The sequence below is a fragment of the Meles meles genome, chromosome 16, assembly GCF_922984935.1.
Source record: "Meles meles chromosome 16, mMelMel3.1 paternal haplotype, whole genome shotgun sequence".
Classification (NCBI taxonomy): domain Eukaryota; kingdom Metazoa; phylum Chordata; class Mammalia; order Carnivora; family Mustelidae; genus Meles; species Meles meles.
The window spans coordinates 38,118,730-38,137,752 of NC_060081.1; the positions used below are offsets into that span (position 1 = coordinate 38,118,730).

Sequence of the window (19,023 nt, forward strand, 5' to 3'; positions counted from 1 at the left end):
GGGAACAGAAGAGAGTTTTTTTTTAGAAAAAAATTCTACTCGGTGTCCTCAGAGATACAAAGAAGGATACTACATATAACATTAACAAACAAGCTGCTACAAAAAGGAACAAGAAACGAACAAGGGAGAGACTTGGAAGTTAAATATATGAAACTTGAAATGAAAATTCAGATAGAGGGGCACCTGGGTGGCTCAGTCCAACTTTTAGTTTTGGCTCAGATCGTGATCTTATGGTTGTGAGATAAGCCCTTTGTCAGGCTCTGTGCTCAGCATGGAGCCTTTCTGAGATTCTTTCCCCCCTTCTTCTCCTCCACAATGCTTGTGTGCTCTCTCTCTCTCTCTCTCTCTCTCTAAATAAAATCTTTTAAAAAGAAAATTCTGACAGAAGACCTGCATAACAGAATGGACATAAGAATGAATTAGGGATCCAGAAGACAAAATCAAGGAAGTCCCCCAGAATAAAGAGTAAGAAGTACAAGAGATAAAGAAGTGAGAAGAAAGTTAAAAGACAGTGAAGGACAATTCCAAAGGTCCAACATCCATCTTAAAAGGAATTTAAGAAGGGGCGCCTGGGTGACTCAGTGGGTTGGGGCCTCTGCCTTCGGCTCGGGTCATGATCTCAGGGTCCTGGGATCAAGCCCCGCATCAGGCTCTCTGCTCCGCAGGGAGCCTGCTTCCTCCTCTCTCTCTGCCTGCCTCTCTGCCTAGTTGTGATTTCTCTCTGTCAAATAAATAAAATATTTTTTTAAAAAAAGGAATTTAAGAAGAGAATGAAGAATCTAAAAGGGAAAAAATAACAAAATCATAGAAGAAAGATATTCTCAAGACTCAGAAGAGGCATAAGTTACTCTTTAGTAAATTTTAGAATTTTAGAGATAGAAAAGAAACTAATTATCAAGACAGAAAGCAAACAAACAAACTTTATTTATATCATATTACATTTTGTCAGCGACACTGGAAGACCATGAGAGTAAAACTTCAACAATCTGTTGAGAAGGAGTTGGAATAAGAATTCTATATATAGCCTAATGAGTATTCAAGGGTGAGGACAAAGTGAAAACTTCTTGTATATGTATGGACAAAATGAAAACTTCTTGAGTATGTATGTATGTACCTACCAACATTTCTAAAAGAATTACTCAAAGATGTACCAAGTCAAAAAGAGAAACAAATCCAAGAACAAGGATGGTGTAGGATACATTAATGGAATAAACCATATGGTCATCTGAATAAATGTCAAAAGCACATCTGATAAAATTCAACACTCATTCAGAATAAAAACTTTTAGTAAACTAGAAAGAGAGGAGAACTTCCTTAACTTGATAAAGGATATATGCCAGAAACCTGCAGCAAAATTACATACTAAATGGAGGAAAATATAGACTCATTCCCATTAAAATCAAGAACACCTCAATAGTACCCATTATAAACACTACTACTCAACGGTATTCTAAATATACAATAAAACTTGAAAAAGGAATAAAATACAAATATTTTTAGAAGGAGGTGTGGCAGATTCTATTTTCCGAAGATGGCCACAAGAATAATTTGCACCCCGTGTGCTCTTTGGTAGACAGAACTTGCCACACCCACATCAAGAAGTGGAGTCCATTTCTCTAACCCTGGAATCTGAGCATGCTCTGTAACTGCTCTGACCAATAGAATATGGTAGAAATGATGCTGTACCAGAAAAGAGAATCAACTGAAAACTCTCAGAACTAGTAAGAGACTTCCAAAAGGTGGCTGGATATAAGATCACAATACAAAAATTAGTATTTTTCTCACATAACAAAATAAACATTCAGAAAGTACAATGGAAAAAAAAGGTATTTAGTCACAATACTTAGAAAAATATAAAACAAGTAGAAATGAATCATAAATGTCCAGGACTATGTCAGTCAGGGTCTCAGCATGAAACAGATGGTATGTTCAAATTAGGATAACTGGAGGTGGGTTTAACAAAAAGACTCTTTACAAGGCAGGGCAGGGCATCAGTAAGGATAGTGTAGCAGAAACTTCAAGCTATCACCACCCTAGGTGGGTGGCATGGGAGGTACTACTTACTAAAGTCCAAACTGAGAGGGTCCTGGAAAAAAGGCCACATTGAAAAGATCAAGAAACTCAATAAAGATACCAGCCAGCTAAAGGCATCCCAACCACACTCTCCTCCCTTCCTCTCCTCAGGGTTCGCCATTGGCCAAACCCAATTAGAGGCTGATGGGTGAAGGTACCAATGATGTTGCCCACCAGGTCAGGCTCCCTGGGACAGAACAGAGCAGAGAGTAAACCTATGGGGGCAAACAAAATACCTGGCACAAGAAACCTGTATGCTAAAAGCCACAAAACTTTACTGAAGAACCCAAAAGAATTCAACACCACCACCACCACCATCAGTATTTTAATTGTTGGCCTAAATTGTTCTATAAAAACCACCAAGGTGCAAATAAGTTCATAGTAAGTGTTATAAGGCTTATCTGGAAGAGGAAATAACTAATTAAAAGCAAGAAAATTTATATTAAAAAAAAAAGACGAGTGAGAAAAGACTCTCCTACCAGATATCAAAGTACATGATAATACAACAGATATCAACAACAACAACAAAAAATCCATGGAACAGAACAGAACAGAGGGTTTAAAAATAGACACAGGCACATGGAAATTTCATTATGTAAAGGTGGTATTTTAAATCAGCAGAAAAAGAATGAACTATTCAGCAATAAATATTTAGGAAGAACTGGCTGCGCATTAGGAAAAAAATAAAATCACATGTCCCATTGACACCACACACACACACACACACACACACACACACACACAAAATGCATGCAATTAAGTGCAAGGAAGACTGTAGAAAAGGATTTATGCCTAATTATTTCTTGAAATATTTTATTTATTTGACAGAGAGAAACACAATGAGAGAGGGAACACAAGCAGGGGGAATGGGAGAAGGAGGAGCAGGCTTCCTGCGGAGCAGGGAGCCTGTTGCGGGCTCGAACCCAGGACCCCGGGATCATGATCTCAGCTGAAGGCAGGCGCTTAAGGACTGAGCCACCCAGGAGCTCCTGATGCCTAATTATTAATAGTAGTAATCCTTTGGGGAGAGCAGTTAAGACTTTTTTGGGGGGAGGTCCTGATGGAAGGTTAGTTGAATTCTTAAAATGTGAACGTTTTCATGTATTCTCTGTCATATTTTAGACTGAAAAAGAAATGGGATATTGAAAGTCAACCAAGAGGGATGCAAGCAGATGACGATTTATCTCCTTCCCAAAAAATTACAGCCTTCAAAAAAAAAGACATTTTGCATATTAAATATGCAAAAATGAAAAAGAGGCATTGTGTGCTAATTCATGATATGAGAAGGCATAATCCAGGAAATCAATGTCTATTTCACAGCTTACCATTTCATCTCTGATCACTGCAATGCCAACTATTTGTTCTGCAACTTCAGCTACAAATGCCTTCATTGGTGTTCCATCCTGAAAAGATAAGCATGTATTTTTAAGGCCCTTAAAAATATAACTGTCAAAGTTTCTGTAAGCAGTCAGTAGTGGGCCTTAAGCATGGTCACCTAATGGCAATGACAGTCAGAGCCAACATCCACAAGTACTTACCTCTGGACTGTGCACTAAGTTGAAAGTCTTCCCTGTGTTTACTGAAGCCAAATCCTACAAGGTAAATATTATCACTACCTTTATTTCACTTTTACAAGAAAATAAGGATCAGGGGGTTGAGGAACATGCCAAGATTTCCAGCTCCTAAGGGATGACTCTGTGATTTAAACCACAGTCCCTTTGACTTGGAATCCATTTTCTTTAGATCTTCATCAGTGGTTCTTAAAAATTGTGATCTCAGGACGCCTAGTCTCTGAGACTCCAAAGAGCATGGGGTATGTGAGTAGTAGCTATCTATCCCCAGTTTCTGTATTAGAAATTAAAACTGAGAAAATTTTTAATTTGTTTATTCATTTTTGTTTAATTTACTAATTAAAACAAAATTTTAAATTCGACAAAAATATTTAGAGAGGAGAGTAGCATTGTTTTATATTTTTGCAAATCTCTTTAACGTCTGGCTTAATGGAAGACAGCTGGATGCTCATATCTGCTTCTGTATTCAATCTGCTGCAATATGTTATTTTGGTTGAAATATATGAAAAAAAATCTGTCTTCACAAAGATACAGAGTTGGAAAACAGAGAAGTATTTAAGTAATCTTTTCAGATAATTATGGATAGTCTTCTCTGATGCTCCACCCAAACTCAACAAGTGGTACTGTTTGAAGATGAGCTGCAAAGTGGAATCTGAAACCATACCAATAAATTGGTATACATTGTTACGTTAAAACCCATCTGTCTATTCTGCTGTTTGAATGAATCTTTTACCTATTTGTCATTTTGTAACATCATGTTATATCTGGAAAATATTGGTTCACCAAACTTACATAGATTTCCCAAATGTTACCTATGACAAAAATATCAAAAGGATCACATTTGGTAATATCACCACCAGCCTCATTAGAACAATTTTTAAGTTTTCGGAAGCTGTCAAGCTCATGATGAGAGATATTGATTTTCCAAAATTCTGATTCTTTACCGAAAGTTTGGATTTTATCAGAGGGAACAAATGCTGTCAGTTGTTTCCTTGGAGTGACAGCCTCACTTCATTCATTTTTAAGAAAATGTCTGCCAACTTTCTAAGACTGAGTAACTGTATTTTGTCTGCCAGCTCTTCTTTCAAGTAAAAATGGTGTTCTATGAAAACAGTGGCTGGTTCAACACGAAGATCAAGCAATTGCAGAAATGATTTTTTGGGAACAACCAACAACTTCAGTCTACAGCAGAAGAGCTTTATGTACATTTCCCATTTTGTTACAACAGAATACTGAATATACACGTATCTAAGGATTGAAGTTTAATAAAGTTAATAATTTTTACTGCTTCGAGTGAAACTGGCTTTTCCTTTTTTTTAAATTGAAATTTATATGGAGATAGCTGTAGACTCATAAGCAATTGTAAGAAATAATACAGAGAAATTCCTCATACATGTTGCCCAGTATCCCGTCACAGTAACGTTCTGCAAAACTCTAGTATCATAGGACAAGCAGGGAATGCGTACTGATGTGATTGTGTGTATGGTGGTCAAGTTCTACCTAATTTTATCCCCTGTAGAGGTTCATGTATCCACCACCTCAGTCAAGAGACTGAAAGGTTCCAACACAAAGATCCCTTGGGATTGCCCTACAATACCCACACCCATCTACTCCCTGCCCTCCTCTCATCCTTATACCCTGGCAACAATCTCTTCCCCATTTCTAAAATTGTGTTATTGCAAAAATGTGAAGTATAAATAAATAAAACCTTTTAAAAAAAATGTGAAGTAGGCAGGATTACACAGTATTTAACCTTCAGGGTTTAGCTTTCCCTCCGCCCCCCTCAAATCAGCACAATTCTCTGTAGATACATTCAAGTTGATACACACATCAACAATTCATTCCTTTGTACTGTTACCTATTACTCCACGGCATGGATGTGTCACAGTTTACCCAGGCACCTGTTGAAGGACATCTGGGCCGATTCTGACTGCTTACAAACATTCGTGTACAAGTCTTCATTTGTCTGGGATAAATGCCCCGAAGTGCAATTACTAGGTCATATGATTGTTGCATTGAGGTTTTTGAAGAAATAGCCAAAATGTCTTCCAGAGCAATGATATCATTTTACATTCCTACTGGCAACATACAATGATCCTATTTCCCTGCATTCCCCCTCCCAGCATATAGTGGTGCCACTCTTTGTGTTTTAGCCAGTCTGTTGATGTGCAATGCTATCTTTACCAGGCTCTCTTTCCTTCTTGTTACCATGAGTGAATGGCGATGAAGAAACCAATTAAATCTGGTGCCCACTGCCTTCATTCACACTAAGGCTCTCAAGATTCTGCCAACATTGTGTTTGCACCATCTGTGTGAATATCATACCATGGAAAAGGAAAATAGTTTCTTACTCTTTTTATGGAAATAGGTTTTACTTCACAGACGCCCCTGAAAATTTATGTCTCAGAGACCCCTTTGACTCCTTAAACCACTTTGTGAACCAGGGTGATATGTCACACTGCATTGGCAGGTCAGGTGGGAAGGAGCAAAAAAATGAAAAACACTAAAAGATCAAAACAAACCAAAACAAAAAAACAGGTGCTGGAGAGAAGTTTTATTTTAATTGGATGCCTTGATAAACAGCAACTATTTCACTGGGTTTAGGTATTTAGTGTCTCCCTCTAGATGACTTTAAAATTTAACTAAAGTGCTTATTCAAAAGAGCCACTAAGTGGAAACTCCCCCAAATGACAATAGAAAGAAGAAATAAATTCTGGTATCTTCATGCAATGAAATACTTTACAGCACAATATGGGTGAATCTCACAAACGTAGTGCTGAGCCAAAAAAGCCTGATACCAGAAAACATGCTATGTGATCACTTTTAATAAAGTTCAAAACCAGGCATAAGCAATTTATGATCTTGGAAGTCAAGGTGGTATTAACCTGAGGAGAAAGTAACTGAATGGGAGCGTGAGAGGGACTTCAGTAGGCTGGGGTTAGAAACAGGTGCTCATTAATTACACGGTGTATTCGAATTATGAAATCTCTCAAGCTCTTTATTGGTTATAGTTCAATAAAACTTTTTTTCAAAATAAAATTTATCAGAAAAGTAGCTAAGCATTTCTCTAACTACATGCACTGTTCCATGTCTGGTTAAATTAACTGTCATGGTCCTTAAGAAAGCGATATTAACATTAGGACCACTATGAGATTGTCCTTTGCCAGGGTAAAGGTATAGTATAGTTACTATCCTAGAAAGAGAACGCAACACTTGTCATACAGGTGTTTGACAGCCCATCCATTACCTGAGAATGTAGGCAGCTGAACAAAGAAGTCTAGCCAGAATCACCACCCAGTAAGGTCAAATGGGATCCCACTGTCCTAAGTCTGATATCCAGGGCTGCTAGGTGAGCAACAGGCACCCACAGATTCTTGAGCTACCATTCCCTAACCTCAGTCAGATCTGCCTATTCTAAGCCCTGAGATCTATCCTGTTTCAGAATACTTGTCTGGACCAAGTCCAGATTTTCCATGCCTGTGATAAGGGTTTAGAATATCTGATCAGCACCCCTCCTTGGGGCCACCAGTGAAAAGAACACCCTCACATCCTAAAATCCCAGTCTCCTCAGCTCTTCTTTTCTTGTTCTCATCTTCCAACTTCACCTCTGCCCACTTCCCACCACCGTACAATTCTCCAACTATCCCCAACTGAGATCGAAGGAAACTTCAAGGTTGAACCTACATGGGTCATAATGGTCCATATCACAAGGAAAAGGAAGGCTGGTCATAGCAGGTACTTACAGGGTCTCTGCAAGCATCATTGTATTGCTTTAAATCTTCCAATATACTCTTATTCAGCATGAGTGTGCTAACAAGATTTTCAACACCGGGAGTATCCAACAAAGTGGCTAATCTTATTTTAATAGACCTGGAGGAGGAGAGATATGTTTTTTTAGGTTGAAGTACTAAAATATGTATTCATATTTTATGAATATGAATAATATTCCTTCATATTGAATGAAGACAAAATGAAGACAAAATTATAAAATATCACATATACATAAAATAATATCTAGTATATATATATATACACACACATATATATATATATATATATCTCCTTAGGGTTTGATTAATTATAGAAGTAACTCATTTCATTTTAAGAATATCTGTAAAACACATGCAAAATAGTATAGAGACTATGGTAAATATCACTGATATTTTCATTAACCAGAGACAATACAAAGTTATCTTCTAAATGCATTTAATTTGAAATGTGCAGAAAGATGGGGTGTCTAAGATGGAGACATAGAAAGTTCCTGAACTCCTCTCCTCCCACAAACACACCAAATGTAGAGCTAAATATGGAATAATTTCCTCTGAAAAAGACCTCAAAATGAGCTGAACGCCTCCTTCACAACAAGTAATAAGGGCCACATCAAAATGGTAGGACAGGCAGAGACGCAGTCTTTCCAAAAACCTCACCCTGGAACAGTGACCCACGATTGGGAGAGATCTCACAAATATGGAGCTTCTCCTTGAGGAGTGAGGGGTTGGTGCCCCACCTCAGATACCCCAATTCTCGGGACCTGTTCCAAAGAGATGAGCCCCCAAATCTCCTGTCTTTGAAAACCACTGGGGCTTATACCCATAGAGACCTGAAGGGCTGAAGGGACCCAAACATATTGCTCTGGAAGGGGTCACATGTAGACTCACTCACCCTGGGGCCCAGTGTAAAAGCAGCAGTTTCAAAACTACCTACATTACATGTGAAGGAGATTCATTTGCTAATCTTAAAGCATCTCCTGGAGGGGAAAGGAGCCTGTTGGAACTCCTTCCAGAGATGAAGGCCCGAGGGGTGTCATTTTTGTGCTCCCTATTTCCTTTGCTAGTACCAGGAGGTGTACACGGTCTCTGCACTCTTCCACTGCCCCACTAAAACCAGCAGGCACACCCCAGCCCTGCACTTTTCTGCTGCCTTGCTAAAACTCTCAGGCATGCGCAGATGACACAGGATTCTTTCCTTGATCACGTGGCTCTTGTAGCCACGGAGGCTTCTGTTCTTGGGTCCCATGGGACCGTAACAATCACGGAGCTGGTTCTTGGCAGGCTACCAACCCCAAGGGCACTGCACAGACAGTGACCTGAAACACACCCCATTCTTTCTGTGGAAAAGGCCTATGTACTTGTCCTGGAGCTCCAGCCTGAGGGGCAGGCCTCAGACTCACCACACATCTAGCAGCTATGAAGTATTCTCAGAGAAAGTAGGCCAAGGGATGCCAGCTTTGTGCTCTCCCTCAGCCTTGTTATAGCTTGCCCGTAACTCCCAGAAAAGAGCTTACACACTCATTTGAAGCCCCAAATTTTATAAATGTCACCCAAGAGACATTTCCAAACTACCTCGTCTGAAGGCCAGCAGGATTTATGACTGCAGTGGCACAGAACTGCATCTATTTGCATACACTGGAAGCTACTGCTTGAGGGTCTACTTGAGAGTCTGGCTTCCAAACAGCCTGAAAGTCATCAATGAATGAAGTCTCCCTTTGGAACACTGACAGGCTTTTCGTACACTCTCAATAACTGGTACATATCAAGAATAAATCAGGCTGCTTAGACAATTACAAAGGGTTGAGAGACAACCAAGAGTTAGGGCAAGGTTAAAAAATGGCTTCCTCCCCTACACAAGGTCACTCATTTAAGACTGGGAAAGTTAGCTGCTTTGCCTAAAACACAGAAACAAATACAGACAGAGTTAAGCAAAATAAGTAAACAGGAATATGTTTCAAATGAAAGAACAAGACAAAACCTCAGAAAAACTCTTAATGAAATGAAGATGAGTAACTTACTGGATTAAGAGTTCAAAATGATGGTCATAAAGATGCTCACCAAACTTGGGAGAAGTAGGAATGACCACAGTGAGGACTTCAACAGGGATAGGCAATATTAGAAAATACCAAACAGAAGTCACAGAACTAAAGAATACAATAACCGAACTGAAAAATATACAGAGGGGTTCACCAGCAGACTAGATGAAGCAGAAGAAAGAATCAGTGATGTGGAAGACAGGCAGTGGGACTCATCCACACAGAGCAGTGAAGAGAAAAAGAAATGTAAAAAGTGAAGATAGCTTAAGGAATCTATAGGACAACATCAAACAGAATAAAATTCACACTATAGGAGTCCCAGAAGAAACAGAAAGAGAACAGGGCAAAAAAACTCATTTGAAGAAACAATGGCTGAGAACTTTTCTAACCTGGGGAAGGAAATAGACATCCAAATCCAGGAAGCACAGGATGTTCCAAATTAGATAAACTCAAAAAGATCTACACTCATATGCATTTAGAACTCCAAAAGTTAAAGAAAAAGAGAGAATCTTAAAACAGCAAGGGAAAAACAACTGGCTTCCAATCAGCCTGAAAGTTGGCAATGAATGAATTCTCCTTTTGGAACACTGACAGGCTTTTGGTACACTCTCAACAACAGGAACATATCAAGGATAAATAAAAAGGGAGCAACCCTAAATGATCAGCAACCCTAAAATGATCAGCGGATTTTTCAGTAGAATCTTTGCAGGCCAGAAGAGAGTGACAGGATACATGGAAAGTGCTGAAAGGAACACACTTCCAACCAAGAAACCTCTGGCCACCAAGGCTATCACTCAGAATTGAGAGATGAAGAATTTCCCAGACAAGCAAAAGCTAAAGGAGTTCATCACCATTAAATTGGCCTTTCGAGAAATATAAGAAAGTGTACTAATTAGCAACAAGAAAACATATGAAAGTAAAACCTCAATGGTAAAGGTAAACATATAGTAAAGGTAGTGGATTAATCACTTATAAAGCTAGGACGAAGGTTAAAAAACAAAAGTAGCAAAAATAGCTATAACTTCAAAGAATAGTTAAGGGATAGACAAAATAAGAAGATGTAATATATGATATCAAAAACACAAAACATGGGGGTGGAGGGAGTAAAAATCTAGACTTTTAGAATGCATTCAAGCTAAGCTTCCATTAACTTAGAATAGACTATTTTATATCATATATATACATATGGATATATAAGGAAAGGAAGGAGCACTAAGCTAATATATAGCACTAAATAATATAAATATAAGCACTAAATAGTATATATGATGTATATTTTTATATATTATATTATATATATGTATATATAAGGAAAGGGAGGAGCTATATATATGTATATATATACATATATATATGTGTGTGTGTGTGTGTGTATATATATATATATATATATATATATATATATATATATATCACCAGGAAAAGAGAGGGCTCAAATAAAATCAGAAATACAAGAGGAGAAGTTACAGCTGATACTGCAGAGATACAAAGAATCATAAGGGATTACTATGAATAATTACAGGCCAACAAATTGGACAATCTACCAGAAATGGATAAATTACTAGAAACATATACTCTTCCAAGACCAGATTGTGAAGAAATTAAAAAAACAAAAACAAAAACAAAAACAAAAAAACCTCCCACCAAAAAAGGCCAAGGACTAGACAGTTTTACTGGTGAATTCTACCAAATATTCAAAGAAAATATAATACCAATCCTCACAAAGTGAAGGAAACAATCAATAAAACTAAAAGGCAGCCTATAGAATGGGAAAAGATATTTGCAAATGACATATCTGATAAAGGTTAGTATCCAAAACCTATAAAGAACTTATCAAACTCAACACCCAAAAAAGCAGATAATCCTGTTAAGAAATGGGCAGAAGACATGAATAAACATTTTTCCAAAGAAGAAATCCAGATGGCCAACAGACACATGAACAGATGCTCAACATCACTCATCACCAGGGAAATACAAATCAAAACCACAATGATATACCATTTCACACCAGTCAGAATGGCTAAAATTAACAATACAAGAAACAATAAGAGTGGAGAGGACGTGGAGAAAGGGGAATCCTCTTACACTGTTGGTGAGAATGCAGCCATTTTGAAAAACAGTATGGAGCTTCCTTTAAAAATTAAAAATAGAACTACCCTATAACCCAGGAATTGTACTACTGGGTATTTACCCAAAGGACACAAAAATATTGATTCAAAGAGCATAAGCACACTGATATTTATAGCAGCACTATCAACAATTGTGGAAAGAGCCCAAATGTCCATTGACTGATGATTGGATAAAGAAGATGTGGAATGAATACACACACACACACACACACACACACACACACACACACACACAATGGAATACTACTGAAAAGAATGAAATCTTGCTATTAGAATGATATGATGGAGCTACAGTATATTATGTTAAGTGAAATAAGTCAGAGAAAGACAAATGCCATATGATTTCATTCATGTGGAATTTAAGAAACAAAACAGATGAACATAGGGGAAAAGAAAAAAAAGAGGGAGAAACAAACCATAAGAGACTCGATCTATAGAGAACAAACTGAGGGTTGACGGAGCGGATTTTTTTGTTAATTCTTGTGTGTGTTGTATAAGACAGTGGTCTATTTTCATTCTTTTGCATTGTGGCTCTCCAGTTTTCCTAAAGCCATTAAGACAGAGAGAGAGAGAGAGAGTGCACACTGTATATTCTTTACCCATTGTATAATCTTGCCTCCTTTGTCATATATTAACTGATCATGTAAGCATGTGTTTATTTCTGGACTCTCTATTCTGTTCCATTGATCTGAGTTCGTTTTATGTTAATACTATACTTTTATGAATACTGTAGCTTTGTAATATAGTTTGAAATCAGAGAGCATGATGCTTCTGGCTTTGTTCTTTCTCAAGATTACTTTGGTTATTTTGGGCTCCATACAAATTTTAGGAATATTTGTTCTATTTCTAGGAAAATGCCATTGGAACATTGATAGGGATTACATTGAATCTGTAGGTTGCTTTGGATAATACAAACATTTGAACAATATTGATTCTTCCAACCAATGAGCATGGAAAATCTTCTCATTTATTTTTTACTTCAATTTCTTTCATCGATGTATTATAATTTTCAGTGTGCTGGTCTTTCACCTCCTTGATTAAATTCATTCTTAAGAATTTTATTCTTCTGATGCAATTGTTAAGTGGGATGTTTTCTTAATTTTTCTTTCTGATAGTTCATTATTAACACATAGAAAGGCAATAGATTTTTGTGTATTGATTTTTTTTATCATGCAACTTTATGGAATTTGTTTGTTAGTTCTAATAGTTTTTTGGTGGAGTCTTTTGTGTTTTCCATCTCTAAAATCATGCCATTAGCAAATAGTGACAGATTCACTTCTTTCTTTCCAGTTTGGATGTCTTTTATTTCTTCTCCTCGCCTAATTACTCTGGCTAGGACTTCCAGCGCTATAGTTAATAAAAATGGTGAGTGTAGGCATTCTTGTTTTCTTCCTGATCTTAGAGGACAGTTTTTCACCATTGAGTATGATCTTAGCTGTGGGCTTGCCATATTTAGCCTTTATTATGTTGAGATACATTCCCTCTGCCCACCTTGTTGAAAGTTTTTATCATGAATGGATGTTGAATTTTGTAATATGCTTTTCTGCATCTATTGAACTGATTGTATGATTTTTATCCTTCATTTTGAATACAAAAGCAAAAGTAAGAAATGCAAAAATAAACAAGTGGGAATAGAACAAATTAAAAAGTTTTTACAGAGCAAAGGAAACCACCAACAAAATGACAGATAACCTATTGAAGGGAGAAAATATTTGCTAATCATGTATCTGATAAAGGGTTTATATTCAGAATATATAAAGAATTCATGCCACTCAATAGCAAAAACAAAACAAAACAAAACAAAACAAAAAAACACCCAAACTGCTTTAAAAATGGACAGACTATCTGAATAGACATTTTTCCAAAGAAGAAAGACAGATGACCAACAGACACAGCAAATCAAAACCACAGTACGATATCACTTCACACTTGTTATAAGGGTGATTATTTAAAAAAATATATAAAAAAGAGAGAGTGGCATCTGGGTGACTCAGTCAGTTAAGCAGCTGCCTTCGGCTCAGGTCATGATCTCAAGGTTCTAGGATCAAGCCCTGCACTGGGTTTCCTGCTCAGCAGGAGGCTGCTTCTCCCTTTCCCTCTGCTCCTCCTCCTGCTTGTGCTCCTCCTCTCTCTCTTTCTCTCAAATAAATAAATTTTTAAAATCTTAAAAAATAAAGAAATAACAAGTGTTGGCAAGGTTGTACAGAAAAGGGATCCCTCATGTACTACTGGTGGGAATATAAATTGATGCAGTCACTATGGAAAAGTGTGAAGTTTCCTCAAAAAATTAAAAATAGCACTACATATAATAACAATTCCATGTCCAGGTATTTATCCAAAGAAAATTAAAACATAAATTCAAAAAGATACATGCATCCCAGGTTCACTGCAGCATTATTTACAATAGTCAAGATATGGAAAAAATATCCATCAGTGGATGGATGGATACAGAAGATATGGTACATTTTTACAATAGAATACTACTTAGCCATATAAAAGAATGTAATCTTGCCATTTGTAACAACATGGATGGATCTTGAGGGTATTATGCTAAGGGAAACAAGTCAGGCAGAGAGAGACAAATATTGTATGACTTCACTTATATGGGGAATCTAAAAACCAAAACAAAGAAACAAAACAAAACTCAAAGATACAGAGAACTAAAAAGGGTTGCCAGAGGGGAGGGAGTTAGGAATTGGTAAAATGGGTGAAGAGTATCAAGAGGGACAAACTTCCAGTTACAAAATAACAAAGTCATGGGCATGTAATGTAAAGCATTGTGACTATAGTCATCAATATGGTAGTGTATATTTAAAAGCTGCCCAGAGAGTAAATTTTAAATGTTCTCATCACAAGAAAAAAAAAATGTAATTCTGCATGGGGATGGATGGTAAGTAGACTTAACTGTGGTGATCATTTCACAGTGCATGCAAATACCGAACCATTCTGTGGTACACTTGAGACTAAGATGATGTTACATCAATCATACCTCAATAAAAAAGGATGCTAGGGGCGCCTGGGTGGCTCAGTTAAAGCCTCTGCCTTCGGCTCAGGTCATGATCCCAGGGTCCTGGGCTCAAGCCCCGCATCAGGCTCTCTGCTTGGCAGGGAGCCTGCTTCCTTCTCTCTGTGTCTGCCTCTGCCTACTTGTGATTTCTGTCTGTCAAATAAATAAATAAAATCTTAAAAAAAAAAAAAAGGATGCTAGACATAAAAATTACAAGTAAATAGTTCAGCATCATGCTTTATTTCATATTTATTTCATACATAAAGCCAAATTCCTCCCCCAAATGTTTAAGGTATGTTGAGAAGTTAAGAAATTACAGGGTGCTCAGATTCTAAGAAATTACTGGGTGGCTCAGTCGGTTAAGCATCCACCTTCGCCTCAGGTCGTGATCCTAGGGTCTTGGGATCAAACCCCTTATTGGGCTCCCTGGTCAGTGGAGAGTCTGCTTTCCCCTTTCCCACTCCCCCTGCTTGTGCTCGCTCACTCTCTCTCTCTCACATAAATAAAGAAAATCTTCAAAAAAAAAAAAGTTAAGAAATTACATTGAATCTGGCTTCACGAGTCTTAAAATTCTTAATAATTTAGTCTTTGATTTTGTGTTCAGCTGGCAGCTCAGTATGTATCTCTCGCCTACTCCCAACCCCAGTTGTGCATCCCAGTGCGGAGGTTGCAAGCCATCAGGGAATGCCTATTTGCCTCAGATTAGAGTGGTAAGCCTGTGGGAAGATGACTTCTCCGTTTTGTGCTAGAGTCCCACATTGCCTGTTATGTAGCTGGCCTTGCACTGAACACTCCCAGTCATTAGGGTGTTATTACTAAATAGGAGAGTGTTCTTCGTCTTATCATTAATAAAGTGATAGTCTAACTTACTTAGCCTTCAATTATAGTGAATATTTAGTGCTTAAATTTTAACGCATGCTTCCATACTATGAATAAAGTATCATGTTTGCAAAGAACAATCTACATCTACAATTAACTGGTATAAAGATGATCAATTAATATCACCTTAGTAATATAATACTATGAGCAATTTTCAAGTGAAGGGTAAGAACTCTGCTCTGATATGGCCACTTCTGCCAAGATCTAATCCAGAAGGATTAAAGATCTAAATGTAAAAACAAAGGCCACAAAAATACTAGGAAAAATAACCGAGGAAATTAAGAACATATGTCCACACAAAACCCTTACCTGACTGTTCATAACAGCATTATTCACAATCACCCCAAAGGTGGCAAGGACCCAAATGTCTGTCAACTTCTGAATGGATAAACAAAACGGGGTCTATCCACAGTGGAAGTAAAATTCAGTCACAGAAAGAAGCAAAGTACTAACACAGGCTGCAACATGGAAGAACCTTGAAAACATCATGCTAAGTCAAAGAAGCCACATCTCAAAGGTCATATATCATATAATTCCACTTATACAAAATGTCCAGAATAGGCAAATTTATAGAGATAGGAAGTAGATTTGCTACCACCAGAGTCTGAGGGGAGAGGATAGAAGTGACTGCTAATGGGTACGGGTATCCTTTGGGATGATGACAATGTTGTGGAACCAGATATATGTCTGTGAAAGGAATGAATTATGCAGCCTGCATGCAGACTGGCCACAGAGTTTTCCCCATGCTTCTGTATATGATCAGTGCTACAACAGAGTTACTAAGAGTATTGTGAAACCAGAAGGGTAAACGAGCATATGACATTTTTTCCATGTCTCTATCATGTTCTCCTCTGCTTTGTGGGACGGGGCATCTTCAATCCAGCAAGGCTCAAAGCTAGGACCACATCATGGTCCACTCTAAAAGACCAGGGCTTTTCCTAGCCTACAACAGTTCTCAATAACATTCGTTGGACTGTGAAGCTGGTTTACTGTCAACAATCATGAAAATATGGACATAATTTCTCCAGTTTGTCCATGAAAACGTACTGTTAATCAGAGGACTGTGTTTGTGTTTTTGTTGCACTGTGAGGCTCTCATCTCTGTTATTTATGTTTGCCAAAGAGGAGCAGCTCACAGTATTCATGTGTCCCCAGACTTTCACGGGGAGGAAATGTGTCTGCGCACTCTCTGAAGCTATGTGCTCCAGCATGGCAGCCGCGAGCTGCACGTGGCTGCTGAGCCATTGACAGGTGGCATCTCTGAATTGCAATGTGCTGTATGTGTAACACACCCACTGAATTCTGAAGACTTGGTACGAAAAAAGAATATAAAGTATCTTACTGATACTTTTTATAGCAATAATGTGTTGAAACAAAAATATTTTGGCTATTAGGGGTTAAAAATAAAATAAAAGTAAATATTACATTTAATTGTACTCATTTTTTAAAATTTTAATTAATAGAGCTATCAGAACATTTAAAATTATATATGTGGCTCACCCTGTATTTCTATTGGACAAGGCTGCTCTCTGTTGCATAGTATTTGACTCTGAGAGCAATTTTTCCATTGTTTCTTGCTTGGTTTAAAAAGCCAAATGTAAGGGCGCCTGGGTGGCTCAGTGGGTTAAAGCCTCTGCCTTCAGCTCAGGTCATGGTCCCAGGGTCCTGGGATCGAGCCCTGCATCAGGTTCTCTGCTCAGCAGGGAGCCTGCCTCCCCCTCTCTGCCTGCTTCTCTGCCTGTTTGTGATCTCTCTCTCTCTCTCTCTCTCTCTCTGTCAAATAAATAAATAAAATATATACATATATTAAAAAAAGCCAAATGTTGTTAAGTGTCTGCCTTCAGCTCAGGTCATGATCGAGCCCTGCATCGGGCTTCCTGCTCCACAGGAAGCCCGCTTTTCCCTCTCCCACTCCCCCTGCTTGTGTTGCCTCTCTCACTGTATCTCTCTCTGTCAAATAAATAAATAAAATCTTAAAAAAAAAAAAAGCCAAATGTAGGTTTATTCCACAGGTGACCTTTTCATTACCTGGGACTTTGAGGCAAATGGCCAGTGTGGATATGATTGCTTACACATCAGGTGTTAGGGATGGTAGCCTGTTTGTTCTGCCTTTACCTGGAATGAGAGGATGAGGACCTGTGGCCAGCAGACAGAAAATACAAATGTGGTAATAGTCACATAGCCTAATTGTTTTATACTGAAACTGACAGGAGCATCCAGAAAAAGTAAAAAAAGAATATGCATAAGACCCAGATTCTCAATTAAAATGAATTCCTTAAAAATCAATTATTAAAGTAGATTTTTGAGAATGGTTCATTCAGTTATCAAAAATACTGATTAAATGGCTGCTGAATGCCTGATGTGTTCTGGGTGTTGGGGATCCTATCAGGCAATAAGACAGGCCACAATTCCTGCTCTTGTAGAGCTGAGCTTCTGTTGTTCCAGAACCATCTTCCAAGAAATCTGAAATTCCACTAAGTTTTAAATGATAGGTTAGAAATGGACCAGGAGTTATGGAGAACTCAGCCTGTGTTTCAGTTACAGAAAACTCTTCGAAAAATAAAACAACTTCAAAACAAAGTTATAAGGATGCTTAGTGTTTTATTCTCAACATGTGTGATCCTTAATTAAAATAAAATCATCTCAAAATATATATGGATGTCATACAGACACACACCCTAAAGGCGGACTGTATTTATTGTTGAATTATCTATCAGCTATCTTTGTTCTTGCCATATTTTCATATAAATCTTAAGGTTAAGAAAATTCATTGAGGGTTTATAAAATGATACCAAGACCTTCTGCAGAATGAACTTTTAATGGGCTAAACAAATATCCAAGAAGACAAAGTCTATGTTGATGTTTACATGTCAGAATTAGGCCCAATGGGACTGCAAAAAACAGTGGGTCCCCTGAACGATCTAAATGGGGGCCTACTTTCACCTCTTCACAAGTCTTGAACAAGGAGTTTCTGATCTTCATTTTTTATCACCTATCTCCCTCTACTTGCTCTGCATGTCATCTTGCCCAGCCTTCTCAGAAGTAAGCTTGTATTCAATAACCAGGATAGTTTATTCTTTTGTCAAGGTTCAGGCCTGGTTCTAAAGCCACCTTGAATCAGAGAGATAGATCAGCTGGGGTTCTCCTTATCTATTCACATGGCTTCCTCCATCCAGTCTCCTGAGGGGTTCCTGCATGGGGCTATCTTATTTCTTAACCCTTCCCCATAGGCCTTCAAGCTCCCAAGTCACCTTCCTCTTACACTTTCCCTCTCTGATATATATGAATGTCCAAACCCATGATTCCCTAGGAAATGTCACCTCTCTAAGAAGAAATGGTGAAGCCCCTGCCCACTGGTTCCTTCTTGGATCTTGAAAGTTTGGCAGCCTTGGGCCTGCTTCCCAATGAGTTTTTCTTCCTGTCCCATTTTTGGCACACTCCAACCTCAACGATCAGAATTTATAGTGCGTAATCAGACTGTACACATAACAAAATAGTAACTCATACATGAAAGTTGAAGGAAAAAGATTAAACACTTAATTTTTCAAACCCAAATTGA

General features: G+C 37.9%; 1 protein-coding gene across 1 annotated transcript in view; it reads right to left on the reverse strand.

The window, feature by feature from the left end:
• The window catches only part of CFAP61 (cilia and flagella associated protein 61), a 290,455-nt gene that overhangs the window by 161,729 nt on the left and 109,703 nt on the right, over positions 1-19,023 (reverse strand). The window contains exons 14-15 of the mRNA XM_045980366.1: positions 7,388-7,514; positions 3,399-3,476 (exon numbers count right to left, since the gene is read on the reverse strand). Coding sequence (XP_045836322.1) covers positions 3,399-3,476; positions 7,388-7,514 — 205 coding nt within the window. The remainder of the gene's footprint in view (positions 1-3,398; positions 3,477-7,387; positions 7,515-19,023) is intronic.